This window comes from Crocuta crocuta, unplaced genomic scaffold, assembly GCF_008692635.1.
Source record: "Crocuta crocuta isolate KB4526 unplaced genomic scaffold, BGI_CrCroc_1.0 scaffold219, whole genome shotgun sequence".
NCBI classification, from domain to species: domain Eukaryota; kingdom Metazoa; phylum Chordata; class Mammalia; order Carnivora; family Hyaenidae; genus Crocuta; species Crocuta crocuta.
The window spans coordinates 8,844,263-8,866,862 of NW_027551572.1; the positions used below are offsets into that span (position 1 = coordinate 8,844,263).

Genomic DNA, 22,600 nt, shown 5'->3' on the forward strand with positions numbered 1-22,600 from the left:
TACCTCTCTCCCATCCCACTCACTAGGAAAGAGGGCTTGTCATTATTCAGCTTTCCACACACTATTAAGTTACCAATACAAGTAGATAGAACCACTCCTAGGACAAAGATTTTTATCTGCCACTCCAGTGTGTACCCTTGATGACTCCCCATAACTAGTTTCTGTCAACCTGAGGCCCACATAGTACGAAAGCTATGAATCCCTTATGCCAGAGACCAGAAATTTTTGGTCATATGGGCCCTCCTAGGCCCTTAGACTAATACCTTGCTCTTTTCAGTTGTATTCTCACCTTGGACATGGCCTCTTAGGGTAACTATGAGCCTAATGCTCTGTTTCTATACTTCATTACTCATAAAGCATCAATATTTATTAAGCATGAGCCTGCCAGGTGCTGTTCCCAGCCCTGCAGCTACAAGACAGGATCTCTCCCTTAGGGAGATTTTCATGGGGGAGGAGGGGAGTCACTGCACATATATAAACAGTATGATAATTTAAATAGTAGTAAGCGGTATTGGAGAAAATAAAGCAGGAATGTGATAATATGCAGTATTATAAGCTTATTGTTTTTATACAACTTTTGGGGTCTTGAGAGCTAATGATGTTTTAGATATCTCTAGAGAGGTAGGTAAATACATTGACCTGTCCTTTATTTATTTAAAATTTTTTTATGTCTTTATTTTGAGAGACAAGACAGAGAGCGAGTGGGGGAGGGTCAGAGAGAGAGGGAGACACAGAATCTGAAGCAGGCTCCAGGCTCTGAGCTGTCAGCACAGAGCCCGACATGGGGCTTGAACCCACAGACTGTGAGATCATGACCTGAGCCGAAGTCAGATGCTTAACCAACTGAGCCACCCAGGCGCCCCAACCTGTCCTTTAGATAGAAGTCTTGAGGGAATAATACTAAGCTGCCCAGCATCTGAGACACTCAGCCAAACTACATTAACTAGTTGAGAAAGCAAACTCTGGGACTCTCCTGTAAGAGGAACAGATCCTGGAATCTCCATGACTGGGAAATGCTGACTAAATGCTTTCTGTAGAATAGCAGCCGCTGCCAACAACCATGGCTCCTCTTAGGAGTCCCTGCCAAGATCAGCTGGAGGAGGCTAGCTCATGCTAATAGTAGAACAATCAGAAGCCCTTGGATTTACGAGTCTCTGTGGATCTTACGTCAATTCTTTTCAGTATTTAAACTCCCTTGAAAAAAGTTAACTAAACATCTAGGAGGAGATAGATTACTGGCATCATTTGAGAAAGAAGTGCAGATTTTTACTAGGAATGTGGGCCAATTTTTAGGGATTATAAATAGACTGATAGCTGACAGCTCCTTCAGGTTACCTTCAATTTACAAAACTGATGTTTCTATAAAGTTGTAAGTGAAAAGTCATATGGGAGCCTGTTTTTTCACTGACAGACCAGTCAGGGAGATTTGGTACCCTGCGCTCCATATCAACATGTTAACATAAATAACATTTTTTGAAAAATAACTATATTTTCCAAAACAAAAATAGAAGAATGGCACTTTTTTCATTTTTGTAAATAATTAGGTAACACTTAAGTTACTTCTGTATTTGATCTGTTGCAATATGTTGTTTTGGTTGAAGTATTTGATGACAATCTACCCTCACAGAGCTGTGCAAGTGGCAAAGGGAAGACCTTGTCAACCCCCTGAAAGAAGGGTTCTAGGGGCCCTCAGAAGTTTTCAGACCACTCTTTGAGAATCACTAGATTAGCAGCACATTCCAACAAGAAGGGGGAAAAAACTGCCCAATTAATGAGTTGACAGCTTTTTGAAAGATAAGGAGTCTGAGTTAAGGCATGGGGGGAATATTCTAGACCAGTGCTCTCAAAACTTAATGTATATACAAATCACCTGGAATCTTTGTTAAACTTCAGATTCTGATTCAGAAGCTCTAGTGTGAAGCTCTAGAACCTATATCTCCGACAAGCTCCCAAGTGATGCCAACACTGCTGACCCCTGGACCTCACTTCGAGTAGCAGTGCTGTGTATGTTGTGATCTGTACACATCACCAGAAAGCCTTTAACAGAATACACAGGTGAGCATGTGTATATGCGTGGTGGAAGAGGAGGGTAGATAAGCGTGGGTGGAGGGAAAAGAGGAGTATAAATACACTCATGTTACCTACTTTTCAAAAAAGTCTGTAAAAATGATGGTATTGCTTATAAATGCTATACTATCCCAAGTTTTGACTGTTCTGTATTAGCTATCTCTACATCAAAGCAAGCTAAGGCATAACGTTGCTATCGGCAGAGACAGAGTCTAATTGCCATGTTTGCTGAGGTAGAGGAAGATGGTATTGGATCTGAAAAAAAATTTTGGCTCTAATAATGTAAAGTACTGGGCAAGTAATTGGTGGACAATGTATTTAGGCCTTAAGTCCATAATATCATCAATAGAATAATACCATGAAATTACTAAATTAATATATGCTCAGCATGTAGAAAATTCAACAACTCATAAATTCCTGTATACAACAAACATATTTTAAAAGGCTTTGCAGAGGATAGTACTGAAACAATACATACTTTCTTCTCCCAAACACTTAACACCCAAACCTAACCACATTGGCTAAAAGTACCAAATAGAATTTAAAACAGTAGTACTATGAATATATAATTTTTTGGTTTTCGAATCATATTTCCCATTTATCCTTCCTCAAACTTCAGTGACATTCATTTTTTTAAAGTTTATTTTTATTTATTTTGAGAGAGAGAGATAGAGAGCAAGCCGAAAGTGGCAGAGAGAGAGAGGGAGAAGGAATCCCAGGAAGGCTCTGCACTGTCAGCACAGAGCCAGACGTGGGGCTGGAACTCACAAACCATGAGGTCATGACCTGAGCTGAAGGCAGACACTTAATGGATTGAGCCACCCAGGCATCCTGGCATTCATGTCTACCTAACTTTAGCCACTCAGCAATTTTTTTTCATTCCTTGGGCCTACTTACCTTCAAGAGCTTGCACTCTGAAGTTCTTTAGATTTCTTGTCTATTTACTGGCCCTTACTGAAATGGTTCTTCAAGCTGTTTTGCACCCTTCGGGCCCTTGACTGTTCTAGGTCCATTTTTTTGATTTTTAATTTTTTTCATAAAATACACATAACAAAATTTACCATCTTAACCATTTTATGTTTCAGTGATATTAAATACATTCATAATGTTGTGCAAATATCATTACCATCCATGTCCATAACTCTTCACTTTGTGAAATTGAAACTCCATACCAGTTAAATTAGAATACTCCCCCTTTCTCCCCACCCCAGCCCCTAGCAACCACCATTCTACTTTCTGTCTCAATGATTTTGCCTACCCTACCTCCCTGAGATAAGTGGAATCATACAGTATTTTGTCTTTTTGTGACAGGTTTATTTCACTTAGTATAATGCCCTCAAGCTTCATCCACATTGTAGCATGTGTCAGAATTTCTTTCCTTTTTAAGGCTAAAAAATATTCCATTGTATGTGTACACCACATTTTGCTTATCCATTCATCCATTGATGGACACATGGGTTGCTGCCTTATTTAGCCGTTGTGAATAATGTTGCTATGAACATGAGTGTACAAATATCTCTTCAAAACCTTGCTTTCAGTTCTTTGAGGGTACATACCCATAAGTGGAATTGTTGGATCTCATGGGAATGCTATTTTTAACTTTTGAGGAACCACCATACTGATTTCCACAGCAGCTGCACCATTTCATATTCCTCCCAACAGTGCACAAGGGTTTCAATTCCCCAATATCCTTGCCAATGCCTGTTTTGTTTGTTGTTATTGTAGCCATACTGTAGGGTGTGAGATGGTATCTCATTGTAGCTTTGATTTACATTTCCCTAATTATTAGTAATGGTGAGCATCTTTTCATGTACTGGTCAGTGGGGGCAGAGTTAAGATGGCGGAGAAGTAGGGGGACTGGGATTTTCCTCATCCCTCAAACATGGCTGTGTTGAGGTCAAATCACTTGGAACACCCAGGAAATCAATCTGAGAAGTGGCAGTAGGATCTCCACAGCTGCAGGGACACAGCTTGGTGGGATTGAGGTGTATGTATGTAAATTGGGGGAGAGAAAATGCTGTAGGCACAGAGGGGAGGGAAGCTCTTCTATAGAAAGACAAAAGGGAGAGAAAGAGAAAGGCTGTGAAACTGCGATTTTGAATTGGCACAAGAGGAAAGCCTCTCCAGACCACAGAGTGGGGAATAAGACATATGGAGGGTGCCAGTTTCAATTTTGCAGCCTTAGGAGCTGAAACTCAGAGGTTTCAAAAGTGTGCAAGTTTCTTCGCACAGAAGCTGGGGCTGCGTGCATGGGGCTGGGTGGGTGTGCTGGCAGGGGAAGGAGCCGCGCAGGGCACAGGAGCGATCTCAGGGGCACACTGGAAAAGAGCAGTCCCCTTAGAGTACTGTGTGAAGAGGGTTTATCGCCTCCTGAAGGCCAAAAGCCCCTGCAGGTGCCAGCCAAATGCCTTTTATCAGCAGAGCTGAGTGGCGCTACACCAGAACAGGGGTCACGCAGTGCAGGGTCCTTGAAGACTTAGGGTTTTGAATCCCATCCGAGCACCTAGGAGGCTCCTGGAGACCTGTGGAGCAGGGCAAGGTGGACACCCATGCTATTCTGTGAGGGCTGGGGGCTGCCTGAACAGTGTGGCTTGAGATACCCGGTCAGGGGAGGACAGATTGGGGTGTTGCCATTGTTCTTTCCAACATCAACATGGTGGGACTTGGTGAGCCACACAGCAACCCCCAGTGGAGGTGAGACCCGCTTATACCTACACCTGCCCCTCTGTGCCTGGCAACTGCTTATCTACTGGGGCGGACTGACCCGAGGCAGCCTACCTCTCCTCCAGACCAGCATGGCTACTGGTCCCAGGCACCAGCAGACAACTATTAATTTTTTGTTTTTCTTTTATATCTTATATTTATATCTATATATAATATTTATAGCTATAGATATATATAGCATATTTAATATTTATTAATATTATTAATATAATGTCTATTAAATTACATATTATAATTATAATATATTATAGATATCTATATAATATATAATGCTATTATATAGCTATAATATAATATAAATAATATAGATACAGATATAGATATAAAATAGCTATATAGATATATCTAAATAAGATATATATTATTATATATATTATATATTATTATATATATTATTATATATAGATATAGATATAAAATAGCTATATAGATATATCTACATATATATAAATTTTTGTTTGCTTCTTTGATCAGGCATTTTTACTCTATTCTTTTCACACTTTTTCTATCTCTTCTTTATTTTCCTTTCTCTTTCTCTGAATTTAGCCTTATAGTTTTGTTTTTTATTCTGTTTGGTCTTCTTTCCTCCCTTCTCATTTTTCTCTTTTTATGGGATCAGGGTCCTCCCCTTTTCTTCCCCTTTTTTTCTAGGGTTACTTCAATGAACAAATCAAAGCACCCTGGCTGAAGGTCCAAACACCACTGTAAGCAAGGAGGAGCTCTGCAGAGGGCTGACCAGTGGGCTAAAGCAGCCAAAACACAACAACTGAGTGCCTGCAACATGCACCAAAAACACTTCCTGAAGCATCAGGCCCTAGATTGTATATAACCCCTTTTTAATAGAGTAGTTCTTGCAGGTACAGGAATATAACAAGCTATTAAAATACACAAAAGATAGAAAGTTACCCAAAATGACAAAATGGAGGAATTCTCCTTAAAAGAAAATTCAGCAAGAAATGACAGCCAGAAAATTGCTCAAAACAGATATAAACAATATATATGAACAAGAATTTATTTATTTAAAAAAATTATCTTTTATGTCTTTATTTTATTTTGAGAGACAGACAGAGAGCGAACAGGGAGGGGCAGAGAGAGAGAGAGACACAGAATCTGAAGCAAGCTCCAGGCTCTGAACTGTCAGCACAGAACCTGACGTGGGGCTCAAACCCACGGACTGTGAGATCATGACCTGAGCTGAAGTCGGATGCTTAACCGACTGAGCCACCCAGGAACCCCATGAACAAGAATTTAGAGTAACAGCCATGAGACTAACAGCTGGGCTTGAAAAAAGCATAGAAGACAACAGAGAATCTCTTGCTGCAGAGATCAAAGACATAAGAACTAGTCATGATGAATTAATAAATGTTACAAATGAGATGCCAAATAAACTAGATACAGTGACAGCAAGGATGGAAGAAGCAGAGGAGAGAATAGGTGAAATAGGAGATAAAACTGGAAANATAGATATATCTAAATAAGATATATATTATTATATATATTATATATTATTATATATATTATTATATATAGATATAGATATAAAATAGCTATATAGATATATCTACATATATATAAATTTTTGTTTGCTTCTTTGATCAGGCATTTTTACTCTATTCTTTTCACACTTTTTCTATCTCTTCTTTATTTTCCTTTCTCTTTCTCTGAATTTAGCCTTATAGTTTTGTTTTTTATTCTGTTTGGTCTTCTTTCCTCCCTTCTCATTTTTCTCTTTTTATGGGATCAGGGTCCTCCCCTTTTCTTCCCCTTTTTTTCTAGGGTTACTTCAATGAACAAATCAAAGCACCCTGGCTGAAGGTCCAAACACCACTGTAAGCAAGGAGGAGCTCTGCAGAGGGCTGACCAGTGGGCTAAAGCAGCCAAAACACAACAACTGAGTGCCTGCAACATGCACCAAAAACACTTCCTGAAGCATCAGGCCCTAGATTGTATATAACCCCTTTTTAATAGAGTAGTTCTTGCAGGTACAGGAATATAACAAGCTATTAAAATACACAAAAGATAGAAAGTTACCCAAAATGACAAAATGGAGGAATTCTCCTTAAAAGAAAATTCAGCAAGAAATGACAGCCAGAAAATTGCTCAAAACAGATATAAACAATATATATGAACAAGAATTTATTTATTTAAAAAAATTATCTTTTATGTCTTTATTTTATTTTGAGAGACAGACAGAGAGCGAACAGGGAGGGGCAGAGAGAGAGAGAGACACAGAATCTGAAGCAAGCTCCAGGCTCTGAACTGTCAGCACAGAACCTGACGTGGGGCTCAAACCCACGGACTGTGAGATCATGACCTGAGCTGAAGTCGGATGCTTAACCGACTGAGCCACCCAGGAACCCCATGAACAAGAATTTAGAGTAACAGCCATGAGACTAACAGCTGGGCTTGAAAAAAGCATAGAAGACAACAGAGAATCTCTTGCTGCAGAGATCAAAGACATAAGAACTAGTCATGATGAATTAATAAATGTTACAAATGAGATGCCAAATAAACTAGATACAGTGACAGCAAGGATGGAAGAAGCAGAGGAGAGAATAGGTGAAATAGGAGATAAAACTGGAAAATGATGAATCTGAAAAAAAGAGGGAAAGGAAATTACTAGATTACAAGGGGAGAATTAGAGAGCTGAGTGATTCCACGAAACATAACAATATCCATATTAGAGGAGTTCCAGAAGGAGAGTGAGGGAAAGGGGCAGAAGGTTTATTTGAACAAATTATAGCTGAGAACTTCCCTAATCTGGTAAAGGAAACAGACATTCAAGTCTAGGAGGCACAGAGAACTCCTTTCAAAATCAACAAAAACAGGCCAATACCATGACATATCATAGTGAAACTGACAAAATACAAAGATAAAAAGAGAATTCTGAAAGCAGCTAGGGACAATTGGTCCTTAACCTAGAAGGGTAGACACATAAGAGTAGTTAACAGACCTGTCCACTGAAACTTGGCAGGCCATAAGGGAGTAGCAGGAAATGTTCAATAGGAAAAATATGTAGCCAAGAATCCTTTATCCAGGAAGGTTATCATTCAGAATAGGAGAGATAAAGGCTTTCCTAGACAAACAAAAGCTAAAGGAGTTCATGACCACTAAACCAGCCCTGCATGACTACAAAGCAGCAAAGACTACAAAGGACCAGAGATATGCCACAAATATGAAAACTGCAGATAACACAATAGCACTAAATCATATCTTTCAATAATCATTCTGAATGTAAATGGACAAAATGCTCCAATCAAAAGACATAGGGTATCAGAATGGATAAAAAAACATGATCCATCTATATGCTGCCTACAAGAGACTCATTTTAGACCTGAGGACAACTTGCAAATTGAAAGTGAGGGTATAAAGAACCATCTATGATGCTAATAGATGCCAAAAGAAAGCTGGAGTGGCCATACTTAGACAAACTAGATTTTATTTTTTAAAAATGTTTATTTATTTTTGAAGGAGAGAGAGAGAGAGAGAGAGAGAGAGAGAGCATGAGCAGGGCAGGAGTAGAGAGGGAAACACAGAATCCAAAACAGGCTCCAGGCTCTGAGCAGTCAGCACAGAGCCTGACGTGGGGCTCAAACCCATGAACTGTGAGATCATGATCTGAGCCGAAGTCCACTGCTTAACTGACTGAGCCACCCAGGTGCCCCAGACAAACTAGACTTTAAAACAAAGACTCTAACAAGAGAAGAAGAAGGGCATTATATCCTAATTAAGGGGTCTATCCATCAAGAAGAGGTAACAATTATACATGTTTATGGCCCAACATGGAAGTACCCAATTAATCACAAACATAAACTTCTTAAAAATATATACCATAATTGTGACATTAATACTCCACTTACAGCAATGGACAGATCATCTAGGCAGAAAAACCAATAAGGAAACAATGACTCTAAATGACACTGACATTGGACCAGATGGACTTAACAGATATATTCAGAAGTTTCCATCCTAAAGTAGAATATACATTCTTCTCAAGTGCACATGGAACATTCTCCAAAATAGATCACATACTAGGTCACAAAGCAGCCCTCAACAAGTACAAAAAGATTGAGATCATACCATGCACATTTTCAGACCACACCACCATGTACTGGTCACCCATCTGAATATCTTCCTCAGAGATATGGCTATTTAAGTCCTTTGAACATTTTTAAATCGTGTTTTTATTGAGATTTACGACTTCTCTATATATTGTGGATATTTTTAATCCCTTATCAGATACCGGATTTATAAATATTTTCTCCCATTTTGTAGGATGTCTTTTTACTCTGCTGTCTTTTACTGCACAAAATTTTAAAGTCTTCATATTAAGTTTATCTAATTTTATTTTGTTGCCTGTCTTTGGTTTCAAATCCAAGAAACCATTGGCAAATCCAGTGTCCTGAAGCTTTTGCCTTTTCCTCATTTCTTGAAAGAGTTTATTTATTTAAATAGAGAGTGAGCTCGTGTGCTCACATGCACATGAACACCAGTGGGGGAGGGGCAGAGAAAGAGAATCCCAAGCAGCCTCCAAGCTGTCAGTGCAGAGCCCAAGGAGGGGGCTCAGTCTCAGGAACCATGAGATCATGATCTGAGCCGAAATCAAGAGTCAGATGCCTAACTGACTGAGCCACCCCGACACCCTGCCTTGTTTTCTTCTAAGAGCTTTGTAATTTTGGGTCTTACATCCCTTTTGAGTTAATTTTTGTATATGTTGTTAGATAAGGGTCCAATGCCATTCTTTTGCACGTGGATATCCAGCTTCCCACGCCCCGTTTGTTGAAAAGTCTATCAATTTCCCCATTGAATGGTCTTTCTTATCAAAAATGGACTCACTGAGGGCACCTGGATGGCTTAGTCAGTTAAGCATCCTACTTGGGCTCAGGTCATAATCTCACGGTTCATGAGTTCGAGCCCCGCATCTGGCTTTGTGCAGACAGCTCCGAGTCTGGAGCCTGCTTCAGATTCTCTGTCTCCCTCTTTCTCTGCACATCCCCTGCTCACACTCTCTCAAAAATAAAAACATTTAAAAATTTTATTTAAAAAAAATGGACTCATTGGACTGTATATGGAAGGCTTTATTTCTGGGCTCTCTATCCAATTAGGTCTACTCTAGCTTTCTTTATGCCATTAACACTCTTGATTATTGCACCTCTGTGCTGTTTTAGTATAATGAAGTTCATATATTATTTTTTAAACTTATGCCACCTCTTCCTTTAGTTCTTTCATCTCTAAGATGGTTGTTTTAAAGTTTTCATCTAGAGATCTGCTATCAGTCTTTTTCAGGCACATATTCTATTTATTTTGCCTTAGAATGGGCCCTACTTTCTTGTTTTTAGAATGCCTTGTGATTTTCTTGTTGTTGCAAACTAGACATCTGAATAATATGTATCTCTGGCAATCAGATTATCCTTTTTTAAAAAATCCTTGTAGATAATCTCTGCCAAGGATTAGCCTGATGTGTAAACTTATTTTCTCAGGTCTTTTCTGAGCCTGTGTCTTTTCTTGGACACGAGTGGTCACTTTCAAATTTTCCCTGTATATGCAATTGTTTTTAAATGTCCTAGTCTTTAGTGTCTGGCTCCCAAAAGGGGAAACAGAAACAAGGGTGGAAATGGATACCAGCTCTTTAAATCCCCTGAAGTCACTTCAGTTGGGAGTGGGGAGGAGCTCGCAACAATTAAGGGAGGTATTAAGGGAGGTAAGGCAACAATGGCCACCTTCCTCTTATCTGTACCTCTGTAACCAGAAGTAGCAATTTGTGATAAAAGCATTGATAACCAGTATTGGAGGGCAGGGTTCTTTTGGCTTACCCTGGCTCCCGTAAGCTGTGTGTAAGCTGCTCCAGGAAGATGTGCATAGTGGCCTGCCCTGGGACTGGGGCTGGCGGCTGGCAGCTGCTACTCTATGAAGACCTGAAATTGAAATTAACCCCAATTTACAGACCAGGCCTTCCTTCGGAAGTTGCAAGCGTTTAATAGACCAGAGTTCCAAATAGTTCTATCAGATAGGCCAGTGCAATTGCTGTGTAGGTGGTTAAGATTCCTTGTGCTTCCTACTCCATCTTTCCAGAATCCCCTGAACCTCCCTCTTTCATTCCAACTTGTCACTCCTATCGTGGCTTTACTCATTTCTTACCCAGTTTGAAGCTCACAGGTCAGCCTGTTGAAAACGATGCGCTGGCTTGCTGTTTGCTTTGAGCCTCTTTGACCTGTCCTTTCTTCTTGTCAATGACCAAATCTGAATAACCCTCACCGCTCTGTATTAGTTTGTGTTAACAAACTTTCCAACATTACTGGGGAGTCATAAAACTAGGTTAACAAGGTTCACTACAAATTCAAGCTACTATCTGGAGCTGGGTTCTTACTGCTGCTCTGCACAGCTTCTATTCATATCTACTCTGCACCACACACCATTCCTTTCCTTTTCAAGCCCACAAGGCTGTCTGTAAAATTATGCTTCCATTTTGTGCTTTAAATTCTGTAACAAAACAATTTCTCCCAAATCAGCTTTTCTGTTGTCATCCCTAACATAAACATACCAAAAAAAAAAAAAAAAAAAAATTCAAAGCATGGGCTTTGGAATCAAGGAAGGTCTGAGTCTGGATCCTGACATCACCACTTAATGACTATGACATTTGGGGAATTAACCCCTCTAGGCCTATTTTTCTCTTCACCTTTTCTCCCTAATTATGGAGGGTTGTCACCAAGGACTAAATTACATAAAATACATCAAGTTCCAAGGACAGGTAGTGGCACTTGTGTGATGCACATACCTTGTCCTTCTACAGCTGGTTCCCTAGATCTGGACATCAAATCCTACACATACAATTTTTGTATTCTTTTTTTTAACATACTCTGTGTAGTATTCTTTTTTTAACATACTCTGTGTAGTATGAGAAACAAACTGTTGAATCAAATAGCATCCCAAAATTCTATTGAGAACCCATGCTTTAGCAACCTTTGGCTTTAAAAATATAGCCAATTCAGCTTATTTTTTGCTATTTGGTTTTTAATGAGAGCCTTGTTCAAACAAGAAGCTAGATGCTAATTAGATTTTCTTCTTAGAAACTCTACTTTGTTATAGCCACTTAATTGTTAAATGTGAGACATAACTGAAAAGTAAAAACCACTCCCAGACCCAGTTTAACAAGACCTCAATTCCTAAATAGCTGACATTTTGATTTTTAGATCCAGCTGCATAAGACTAGTCCAGTTAGTCTTCGAAGGTCATTCTGCTCCTAGGTATTATTAGAACCTATAATTTGTGTTAGCTCTTAAAAACACAAAACCATCTCAAGCAATTAACTATTTTGGTTTAATTTATCATGTTTCATAGAAGCTGAAAACACATACTTCTCCTTTATATGAATAACCAAAAGACCTATAAATTACAATATGCAGAATGCTATATAAAAGAATTTTAATGAAATTGGATCTTTTTCATCACGGGGCGACTGCTGTAGTTTCCTCTGACTTGTACAGCATCGGCCTGAATGCATATTCTTCTTTATGATGGTCTAAATTTAGGTTAAGTACAAATCACAGCAAAAATTAAAGTTTTTACCTTTAATGAAATGACCTTGGAAATAACGTACATTTCCATGACACCAATACTACAGTTTTTCGGAGTCACAGTAAGATACACAGAATTACATCCGTAATTAATATGAATGCCAATATTTCAAGCAGTAATTTCTGTTACATGGCAAACAAAATCAAGAAAGCAACCATCAAACAAAAGAGACCCATAGCTTCAGACAAGGCAAATCCCAGGATAGCATATGAGAACAGCTGCTGCTTCAGCGAAGGGTTTCTAAAAGAGACACAACACATAATTGTTACTTTGAAATATTATTTGAATTCCAGTATGTTTGGTAAATGCTAAAGAATCATATCATTAGTGTGGGATCTTTGTAAACTGGGTAAGTCCTGGAAAAGTATTAGCCCAGCTCTCTTTTATTTCTGCCTTTGATATTCCTTTCTCCTCAATCCTAATCATATGGGGAAAAGGTGGGAAGCAAATTTTGTGTCAGTATAACTGGTTAGTCTTCATCCATTTTAAGGGGTTCAGAAACAGTTGCTATCCCTGTGAAAGTATATTCTGTACCTCTTAAGATCTAACAGTTTAGAAATAAGGTCTTAAATAAAATGGAAGTTGATACTTTTAAGGACTGCATTAACTGTATTCCCAATATAGTGTCACAATCAAGAGTACAGACTCTGAAGTCAGAATTAAAATTTATTTTCTGACACTGACTAGCTACTTGGGCAATCAGGTAATTTCTGCATTGCTCATCTTTCACAGGTCAACTGGAGTATATCCCCAAGGGATGTTGTGAGAGTTAAGTGGGATCATGCATGCAAAGCCCTCAAAATACAAGAGCAAGACAGAGATGGCACTTCATACAAAGTAGCTATTATTATTTGACTAGTTTTCCAAGTTTCCAACTATGTCAAGCATGCTCTTTTAAAGTAGCTTATTTGGTGATAGAAATTACCTGGCATAACCAATGATAAGGCTGCCAAAGACTGTTCCAATACCAGCACCAGAACCGGCCACTCCCACTGTTGCAGCACCTGCACCAATAAATTTGGCAGCAGTATCGATATCTCTGCTGACTACACTGGTCTGAAACTCCCTTTGGATTAGGTGGGACACACCATTCCGGGACCCATTAAATACCGTAGAGCCCTAGAGAAAAGAAAATAAAGGCAAAGGTCAGACCAGTAACCACAATTAGCTATGTTAATTACTATCCTGTCAAATAGTTGCTACTCTTCTATTTTGTAACTGAGTTTGAATAGGAGGTGGTGTGACACAATGGAAAAATCAAGAATTTAGGATAATTCCAAAGTTGTAGAATAGGGATAACAATATCTATACTGTATAAAGCTGTTGCAAATTAAGAGACAGCATATTTGAATATGCTTTTTAGTAGGGCAGGCTTTTCAATTAACTGTAGCAAGTGTCATCTTAAATATAGGGGACTTAAAACCACACATTTAGATATACATACTGACTACATTTCTTGGACAACTCAGCTAGATAAGTTTTGGATACACAAGTTTCTTTCATTGGCTTATCCTCTGCACTATATTTTGATAAAAGGGTGGGAAAAGACTGCTCTCAAACCATTCACAAATGAGGTTTTTCCTCCCTTTTGATTAAAACCATAGAATTTACTTGGTGAGGTTACATAATTTCTATTACTGCTACTATTACCTCTCCAGTCCTAGTCTCTGGTCGAGATAACACTGATGCAGAAATTGGTCTGTATGCAACTCTGGATCCAGCTCGGATCTGTGAATGAAAAATATAATCCAAATATTAAGAGTAGGTAAGACTTCAATGACCCTTCTTGTACCACGAGTTCTAAAAAAGCATGCAGCAAAAATGAATCAGAAAGGTTATGACTTTACTGTATTGTCTGGTATCTTGCAGTGTGATTATTTTCAGTCCCTGAAGGTATTTTAATAGTTTTAAAGTTGCTAATTAAAGTGTGGTACATAATCTATTGGTAGTAATCTGAATAAAACAAGAACAATTGGTTAAAAGAGAACATTTTTTAAAATTTCAATTGCTGTTAGTGCCACAATTCAGACCAGAGAAGCAGCAATAAACATGCCACATTCTTCAGTAAATTTAAGTGCACCAACAAGTATATCAGTGTTGCTATAAAAGCCTGTCATTTAAAATAGCCCATCAGTTAATAGGAGACCCACAACTTCCAAGATATTCCTATATGTCCGTTAATTATAAAATAAAAAAGCAGTTTAAGCAATTCTGTACCAGTGTACGGATAACCGGGGAAATAATCTGACCATAAGGAACATATTGCAGTCCGGCGTCTCTGCCCTTGAGTGTCCACTAAACTAAGGTCACAGAAAATCCCTTCGGAACCAAGACCTGATTCTCTAAGACAAACCCCCCACACTTCACCTAAAGCCTCCAAAATGGTTATGGAAATGACAGCCAGGGGCAGGAAGAAAGACTTTCGACTCCTCCACCACCTTCCTCCGCCCACACAGAGTGAGGCAAAGTCCCTCCTTCTGCAGCAGCGAGTTTGACCTACAGATAGGCAACGGAGAACGCTAATGCGGTCAAGCAGGCCTCGGGGGCCCCCTGCATCCCTAACAGCACCCCAACCTTCGCGCCGACCCTAACCCCACAGTCACCGAGGCGGTGGGGGAGGGGGCCGCTCCGGCGCTAGCGGCAAGGAGGGTTTGACCTACAGCGAGTGAAGCCTGACAACTAGGCCGCGGCTGCTTCCCACCGCCCGAGTGGTGGGGAGGAGCCGAGTAAGGTGCCCCAGGATCAGAAGGAAAGGAAGGAGAGGGCAGAGAGGGTAAGAGGTGAGGGGGGAGCTGTCCCCAGAGCTTGGTGTGCCGTGCCCCATTCAACAACGTGGACGCTCCAGGCCAAGGGGTCGGCCCTCCGCGTCCCGGCCCAGCCTGGGCTACGCACCAGAGCGGGGGTGCAGGCGAGCTTGGCGCAGGCGAACATCTTAGTCTTCTGGGCGGCGCGGCTGGAGGACCTGGGTGGACGGCGACGTGGGCCCCTCTCCTGCTTCCCCTCTGCGGAAGTAAAGGGGCTTAAGGTCAAGTGCCCTCCAGGACCTGCCCTTCCCACCCACGTCCCGCGGGCTCCCTGGCATGCCATCGGCCCGGGCCCTCGCCCAGCAAAGCGCCGGGAGAATGAATGGGTCCTGGCCGGACGCTGCTCCGTTCCGGCCAGGCCCGGCTCTCGCGCCCGCCGCTTACCTTCCCGGGAGGTGGCGGCGGCGGCGGCTCCGGCGGCAGAGGTCGAAGGAGTGGCGCTCGGCGCGCAGGCGCGGTCCGGCTCTTATCCGCGCCGCGGCACCCGGATGGAGAAGGCGGGGGAAAAGGGGCCGTAGGGAAGCCGCTCAAGGTCACTTTGTAACAACTTTATTGGCAACTGGTTGGGAAGGACAAAGACACTTGCATACGGGTGGGCTGGCGGGCAGGGGCTGGTAAAGGAGAAACAGAAAAGAAGAAATGGACAACTGGCCCTGGCTGAGAGAATTGAACAGGTTGTTTCCCTTTTGATCTGAGCCTGCCGGAGGATCAATTGACACCCTGTGAGGTTTGGCCTTTTAATCAGTTGTTACTTCTTTTATAGGAGAGGCTCTCTTCCCGGTCAGTCTCCTCTTTTGTGAAACTGGACTGTGTGCGTGCGTGGGGAAGGAGTTCAGTCACTCCTTGGCCGACGAAATTAGGTCCCAGCAAAGCACATTTGTTTAAAGGAATCTGGAAAAGTATTCCAGAAGTATGGCTAATCGTTTGGGCGACAGAAGACCTGACTTAGAAATACTGGGAGAAAGGAATGGACACATGAATAGATCAAAAAGTTTTGTGACTGAGTACAAAGGTGCCTTTTAGTAAAGTAAGGAAGGTCAGTTTTTCTCCCAGCTCTATGTTTGGAAAAATTAAGGGATGTAATGGATTTCATGGGACTAAGGAAAGTATGAGTATTTTCAAAACCCACCCAACTTTAACACTTGTCTTTGGTAACTTTGGACACATCTTCTTTGATGAATACAGACATGTCTTAGAAAAAAAAGTGACTCTTACTGAACTTCTGGTAGATCTAAAGTTCTGTAAGTTTTACTTAGTAGTTCTAACAAATGACTACTGGAAGTGATGCAAGTCAACATAAAAGATTAAACATCTAGTAGTATGACCAGTCGAAGGCGAGTATGACCACTCTGCCTAGAGATTTGGCATGGGGCATTAGCACGGAAGTTCAGTATCATCTAGCAGCAACCCTGGAGAGAAGCTCTCAGAAGTAAAACCTGAAGAATGAATAAGAATGTGTCGCTGATCCAACTTCAAATACAAATGGTTCAAAATCACATGAAAGCTAATCATTTTAGGCTCAATCTTTCGCCATAAAATAGAGAGAATTCATGTAAATTCACACGTGCAGTTCAAAGATTGTTCATTTACTCTCTAAGTATTTAGTTCTTACCTGAAGTATGTAGTGTCCTGTGATGTCTAACATAGAATAAACAATGCTATGTGTTCATCAGAGTTTGCCAGAGAACCAGAACCAGTAGGAGATTAATTGATTAATTAATTATTGATTTATCTATTTATTTACTAGGAAGAATTAGCACATGTGATTATGGAAACTGAGAAGTCCCATGATCTGCTGTCTCCAAGCTGGAGACCCAGGAAAGCCAGTGGTATAATTCAGTTAGAATCTGAAGGCCTGAGAACCAGCGAGGCTAATAGAGTAATTCCCAGTCTGAGTGCCAGAACTGAGATAAGATGTCCCAGCTCAATAGTGAGATGGGGGAAAAGGGGACAAATTCTTCCTTCCTCTGCCTTTTGTTCTATTCAGACCCTCAGTGGCTCAGATGATGCCCACCCACATTGTGGAGGACATTCTACTTTACCAAGTCCACTGATTCAAATGCTAATCTCATCCAGAAACATCTTCACAGATACTCAGAGATAATATTTAATCTAAGCACCGCCATGGCCAGTCAGGTTGACTCAGAATTAACCATCACATATCCTATACTTCAATCATAGATCCTCTTGGGGAGAAACTATCCTAAATGGATTTATGTGCAGAGACGGTTTAAGGGAAGTTCTTATCTCTTCAGCCATAAATCAGTAGCAGTAACCTCTTAGGAGGAGGAGGAGGCAGGAGAGAAGCCAGGGTCCCTAAGACGACCACTTCCAGGGTGCATTTGGGCTAGGTGCCTATGGTAGGGGGAGGTGCAATCTAAGTCCAGGCTCTGACTGTCAATGTCAAGAAGCAGATGAGCTGGCCTAGAAGAGGAGACAATAGGTCCTTGGTGTGTTCTACCAGAGTTTTAAGTATTTATGAAGAATATTAGGTGTTCAAAGAACAGGTGTGCTACCTGTGAGAATGGTGTGTGTGTGTGTGTGTGTGTGTAACAGAGAGAGGTGGATCTTGAGTGACATCAGCCATGTTGATAGGGGATAAATACTTACTGAGGAAGTTTGATGGAAAATGGCACCTTTTGAGAGGAGTAAAGCAAGACTACAAAGATGCACAGGGGACTTCTTTTAGAGTATTCAATTCTCTGTATTTTTCTTAAATCGTGGAAATAAGCATCTTAAGTTATGACATCATAGTTTGGCAGTATCTGGTAAGCCTGAGTATGATGGCATGGGGACAAAAGGAATGGAGCAATAAAGAGAAGCACGGAAGAGCCTTCCCAAATACAAGTGCGGCAGTCCTTCCTATCCTGCATGGCCCTTTGCAATGTGACTTTGCCACACATCAAGCAATGGTGTCTGTGTCCCTTCTCCTTAAATCTGGGCTAATCTTTTTTTCTTTAAGTTCATTTATTTATTTTGAGAGAGAAAAGAGAGTGAGCATGCACAAGCAGAGAAGGACAGAGAGGGAGGGAGAGAGAATCCCAAGTGGGCTCCACACTTAGTGAGAGCCTGACACGGGGCTCAGTCTTACTACTGTGAGATCATGACCTGAGCTGAGATCAAGAGTCAGATGCTTAAACGAGTGAGCCACCCAGGCACCCAAATCTGGACTAATCCTGTGACTTGTTTTGACCCAAAGAATGCATTGGAAGTGACACTGTGTGAATTTTGGACTAGGTCTCATAACTTTCATTCTCTCCTTGGAAGCCAGCCATCACATCAAGAAACATGGGTTATGGTGCTGATGGATAAGAAACCTTTTGAACAGGGGGGGGGAAAAGCCTCATAACAGAGAACTGAGGTGCCCTGGACACGTGGCTGAGGCCATGTTGGCTTCTCCATCTTTTATCAAGCTTTCCCAGCCAACACCACAAGGAACGGAAATGAGCCTTGCCTAAATTGCTAATCCACAGAATCAAAAGCCATGGAAAGGTTATTGTTTGAAGCTACTAAATGTTAGGGTGGTTTATTACACAGTCACAGGTAATTGAAACAGAAGATAATGTCCCCTTTGTGATCCATGTGGAGGAGGCAGCATCCTTTTTTTTTTTTTTTAAAGTAATCTCTATGCCCAACATGGGGCTCACCTCCACGACCTCAAGATCAAAAGCTGCATGTTCCACCAACTGAGCCAGCCAGGCATCCCTTTAAAAATTTCTAAAAGTTGTTTTTAAGTAATTAGGAGGCAGCAGCACCTTAATGTGGACAATTTCAGTTCAGAATCCCAGGCATAACTCAGAGTAAACCAGATAGAATCACATGTCTTAGTCACTGACTCCCCACTCCTTGAAATTCTGGGGTGGAATGGGGTTGTTATTATTAAAATTATTGCGGGGGAGGGAGGGGCGCCTGGGTGGCTCAGTCGGTTAAGTCTCTAACTCTTGATTTCCACTCAGGTCGTGGTCTTGCAGTTTGTGAGTTTGAGCTCCACATTGGGCTCTGCGCTGACAGAGTGGAGATTGCTTGGGATTTTTTCTCTCTCTCTCTCTCCCTTTCTCTCTCTCTCTCTCTTTCAGCTCCTCCCCTGCTGGTGCTCTCTCGCACTTTTTTTTCCAAAAAAAAAAAAAAAACCTATCGTAAGGTAGTTCTAACCTAGACAGATGGAAAGATGTTTAACTTACCTGCTTTTGAAAGTTTTCAGTTTAATAGCCTGTAAGGTTTTCACCAGCCTTCTCACATTAGTGTGATTTTAAAATATACATATTATTTCTGGAAGTGAAAATCAGAAATGTGAGTTAAAAATATTCTGGGCTTCATTATAAAACTATTTTGCTTTTCTTATTAAAATTTTTGTTTCCTATCATTGGTCTTAATTTGTTATCACTTTATCTTTTTTAAAGGAAAACAAACCTCCAAACCTGTGCTAATTCTGTAGGATCATTCAGTCAAGGTGAGCTCCCAATAAATACTGTGTCATCTCTTTGAACATAATGAGTATACAGGAAAATGTAAGAGTTTTCATTATAATTGCACTGTATGAAAATTTAAACTAAGGTATATAAAAAATTGGAGAAAAACACAAATTAGTAAATGTTTTAGGACTAAGTTGTGTGGTGTGTGATAAGGGAAATCGCTTAAGAAAAAAGACTGGGCTGTTTAGAAAGTGCCTCATTGAGCGGTGCCTGGGTGGTTTAGTCGGTTAAGCATCCAACTTGGGCTCAGGTCATGACCTTATGGTTTGTGGGTTCAAGTCCCAGGTTGAGCTCTGTGCTGACAGCCCAGAGCCTGGAGCCTGCTTCAGATTCTGGGTCTCCCTCTCTCTCTGCCCTTCCCCTGCTTATGGTCTGTCTTTCTCTCTCAAAAATAAGTAAACATTAAAAAAGGTTTTTTTTGTTGTTGTTGTTTTTTTTTAATTTTTTTAATGTTTTATTTATTTCTAGGAGAGAGAGAGAGAGACAGCGTGAGCAGGGGAGGGTCAGAGAGAGAGGGAGTCACAGACTGAAATAGGCTCCAGGCTCTGAGCTGGCAGTCAGCACAGAGCCTGATGCGGGGCTCGAACCCACGAACCGCAAGATCATGACCTAAGCGAAAGTCAGATGCTTAACTGACTAAGCCACCCAGGCGCCCCTAAAAAAGTTTTGAATTGTAAAAAATCCCTAATAATTGATGGTAAATGAAACAAATGAATTTAACTGCATCAAGTTGGTACCATAACTATGCAGGGTAAATTCAGAAAGTTTCTATAGATGGATAAGAACATAGCTCCTTGATCACCTTGCTTCATGCTATTCCTCCAATGTGCCAACCATATTCCATCTCACATAGCTGCACGTCTGTTCCTTTAGCATGGGCCATTGTTCCCCTGGATATTCACTTGGTTTACAATTCTGTTTTGTTCAAGTCTTTGGTCAAGTCTTCTCTTAAGAGAGGCCTTCCTGGATCCCTTACATATCTTAATATTTCTTCATTACACTTACTGCCACCTCCCATTATTTGTCTGGCTCTTGCATTAGACTGTAGGTCCATGGTGGCAGAGACTTTGTTTTACCCGTTGCTGTATCCACAGAGTCTAGAACATGCTTGGCCCACTAATAGGCACTCAATAAATTTTTGAGCCATGAGGTTGGAGAAGGAAGGGAGAGACTGTTAACTTTTTCTTTTCATCACTGTATTACTTGATAGGTTACCATGAGCATGAATGACTTTTTTTTATAGTTTTTTTGAAGGTCTAATTGACCTTATTTTTTTAAATTTATTTTTATTTTTTTAAATAGTTTATTGTCAGGTTGGTTTCCATATAACACCCAGTGCTCATCCCCACAAGTGCCCTCCTCCATGCCCATCACCCCTCTTTTCCTCCCCCCCCATACCCATCAATTGTTTATTTTTGAGAGAGAGAAAGCACAAGCAGGGGAGGGGCAGAGTGAGGGTGACAGAGTATCTGAAGTGGGCTCTGTGCTGACAGTGAGCCCAATGTGGAGCTTGAACTCATGAACCACAAGATCATGACCTGAGCCAAAGTCAGACACTGAACCGACTGAGCTACCCAAGTGTCCCATGAGTGTGAATTACTTTAATGTTTTAAAAACCAGGATGCAATCATTGACAAAATTTATTACATTATCCCCTCTGTGGTACTTGCATTAATTAAACCAAAAGGAAGCATTGTTATGTTTTAAAGGATTTTATTTTTAAGTAATCTCAACGCCCAACATGGGACTCGAGCTTATAACTGCGAGGTCAAGAGTCACTTGCTCTACTAACCCAGCCAGCCAGGGGTCCCAGGGAAGCATTATTCAATGTTGAATTTCGGTTCTTGGTGTTGGGCTTGGATGTAGCCTTACACAATGTTTTTTAAATTATACTTGAACTTTAATCTATCTATGGTAGTTTATCTCTGCTTGAAAGCACAATGTGTGTGTGCATGTGTGTGTGTGTGTGTGTTTGTGTATGTATGTATACCTTATCTATATCTTGGCTGAAGTTTCTTGTATGTGATTGCAAGGCATCAAATTAAAAATAGCAATTTTAGCTATTTTTAAAAGACAGCTAGATGTCCTACTCTTTCTCAAGAAGTTAAATCCATTTATATTCTATGGACCCCGATGTTNACTGCTTGAAAGCACAATGTGTGTGTGCATGTGTGTGTGTGTATGTGTGTGTTTGTGTATGTATGTATACCTTATCTATATCTTGGCTGAAGTTTCTTGTATGTGATTGCAAGGCATCAAATTAAAAATAGCAATTTTAGCTATTTTTAAAAGACAGCTAGATGTCCTACTCTTTCTCAAGAAGTTAAATCCATTTATATTCTATGGACCCCGATGTTCAGTATAGGGTTAAGAGATAAGAAGTTTCACAACACTAGTACAAGTTGCTTATCGAACTTCCCTGCTATTCTAGCCCTAGTGAGGCCTTTAAGGGTGATACTCCTAGTCCTACAGCCATGTGATGTAGACAGAATCTTATGTCAATTTTGGGAATTAAAGGGATTCTATATGATACCGGTGCATCATGCTAAGTAATGCTTTATATTTAAAGTATATTTATACTTTGTATAAAAGTATTTCTACTTTTGGATTTTCATGTATCTGTGGAGGCTGGTGAGACCCATTTCAGAGTTCTGTCCTCCAAAACAGAAACATAATTAATTTGTGTTGTTTTAAGCCATTCTGTCTGTGGTAGTTTGTTACAGCAGCCACAGGAAGCCTAAAGTACTCAAGCTCTTGTCTGATTCCAGGCACAGGTTATCAATCTGAAGAGACGAATCGAAGATGGGATGGGGACCTGATTTTGGAATGCAGGCAGCTGAGCTGCCAGGCATTGTACGGGATAGGTCATTCATTATGGATCTTAGTTTAGTACAAGGCCAGGGAGATGAGCAGTAAGGGTGCGCTCTGACAAATAATGGCATCATCCCCAAGAGCATA

At 40.7% G+C, this 22,600-nt stretch overlaps 1 protein-coding gene and 1 long non-coding RNA gene across 6 annotated transcripts in view; one reads left to right on the forward strand and one right to left on the reverse strand.

The window, feature by feature from the left end:
- LOC144220803 (uncharacterized) overlaps positions 1–22,600 on the forward strand; it is a 38,474-nt gene that overhangs the window by 3,889 nt on the left and 11,985 nt on the right. For 2 of the 5 annotated variants that reach the window (XR_013331866.1, XR_013331864.1), the window contains exons 1-2: positions 15,663–15,897; positions 19,571–19,620. This is a non-coding gene — a long non-coding RNA (uncharacterized LOC144220803). Of the gene's footprint in view, positions 1–1,893; positions 2,056–15,571; positions 15,898–19,570; positions 19,621–22,600 lie in introns of those variants that run through there. The other 3 variants (XR_013331863.1, XR_013331865.1, XR_013331862.1) reach the window with 3 other exon arrangements.
- On the reverse strand, positions 12,197–15,643 carry ATP5MC3 (ATP synthase membrane subunit c locus 3). Its single transcript, XM_077751152.1, has 5 exons — positions 15,555–15,643; positions 15,259–15,368; positions 14,017–14,094; positions 13,292–13,485; positions 12,197–12,606 (listed from the first exon to the last, which is right to left on the reverse strand). Exons 2-5 carry the CDS (start codon positions 15,295–15,297, stop codon positions 12,492–12,494), a joined length of 426 nt encoding a protein of 141 aa, XP_077607278.1. The 5' UTR covers positions 15,298–15,368; positions 15,555–15,643; the 3' UTR covers positions 12,197–12,491.

What these genes read in the sequence shown, in the direction of transcription:
- ATP5MC3 (XM_077751152.1), bottom strand. Translation starts at nt 15,297, where the DNA reads ATGTTCGCCTGCGCCAAGCTCGCCTGCACCCCCGCTCTG. An exon ending in CAGAGACTAGGACTGGAGAG is followed by an intron (nt 13,486 to 14,016) that starts GTAATAGTAGCA and finishes TCTTTTCTCTAG; the next exon opens with GGCTCTACGGTATTTAATGG. An exon ending in CTTATCATTGGTTATGCCAG is followed by an intron (nt 12,607 to 13,291) that starts GTAATTTCTATC and finishes TGTCTCTTTTAG; the next exon opens with AAACCCTTCGCTGAAGCAGC.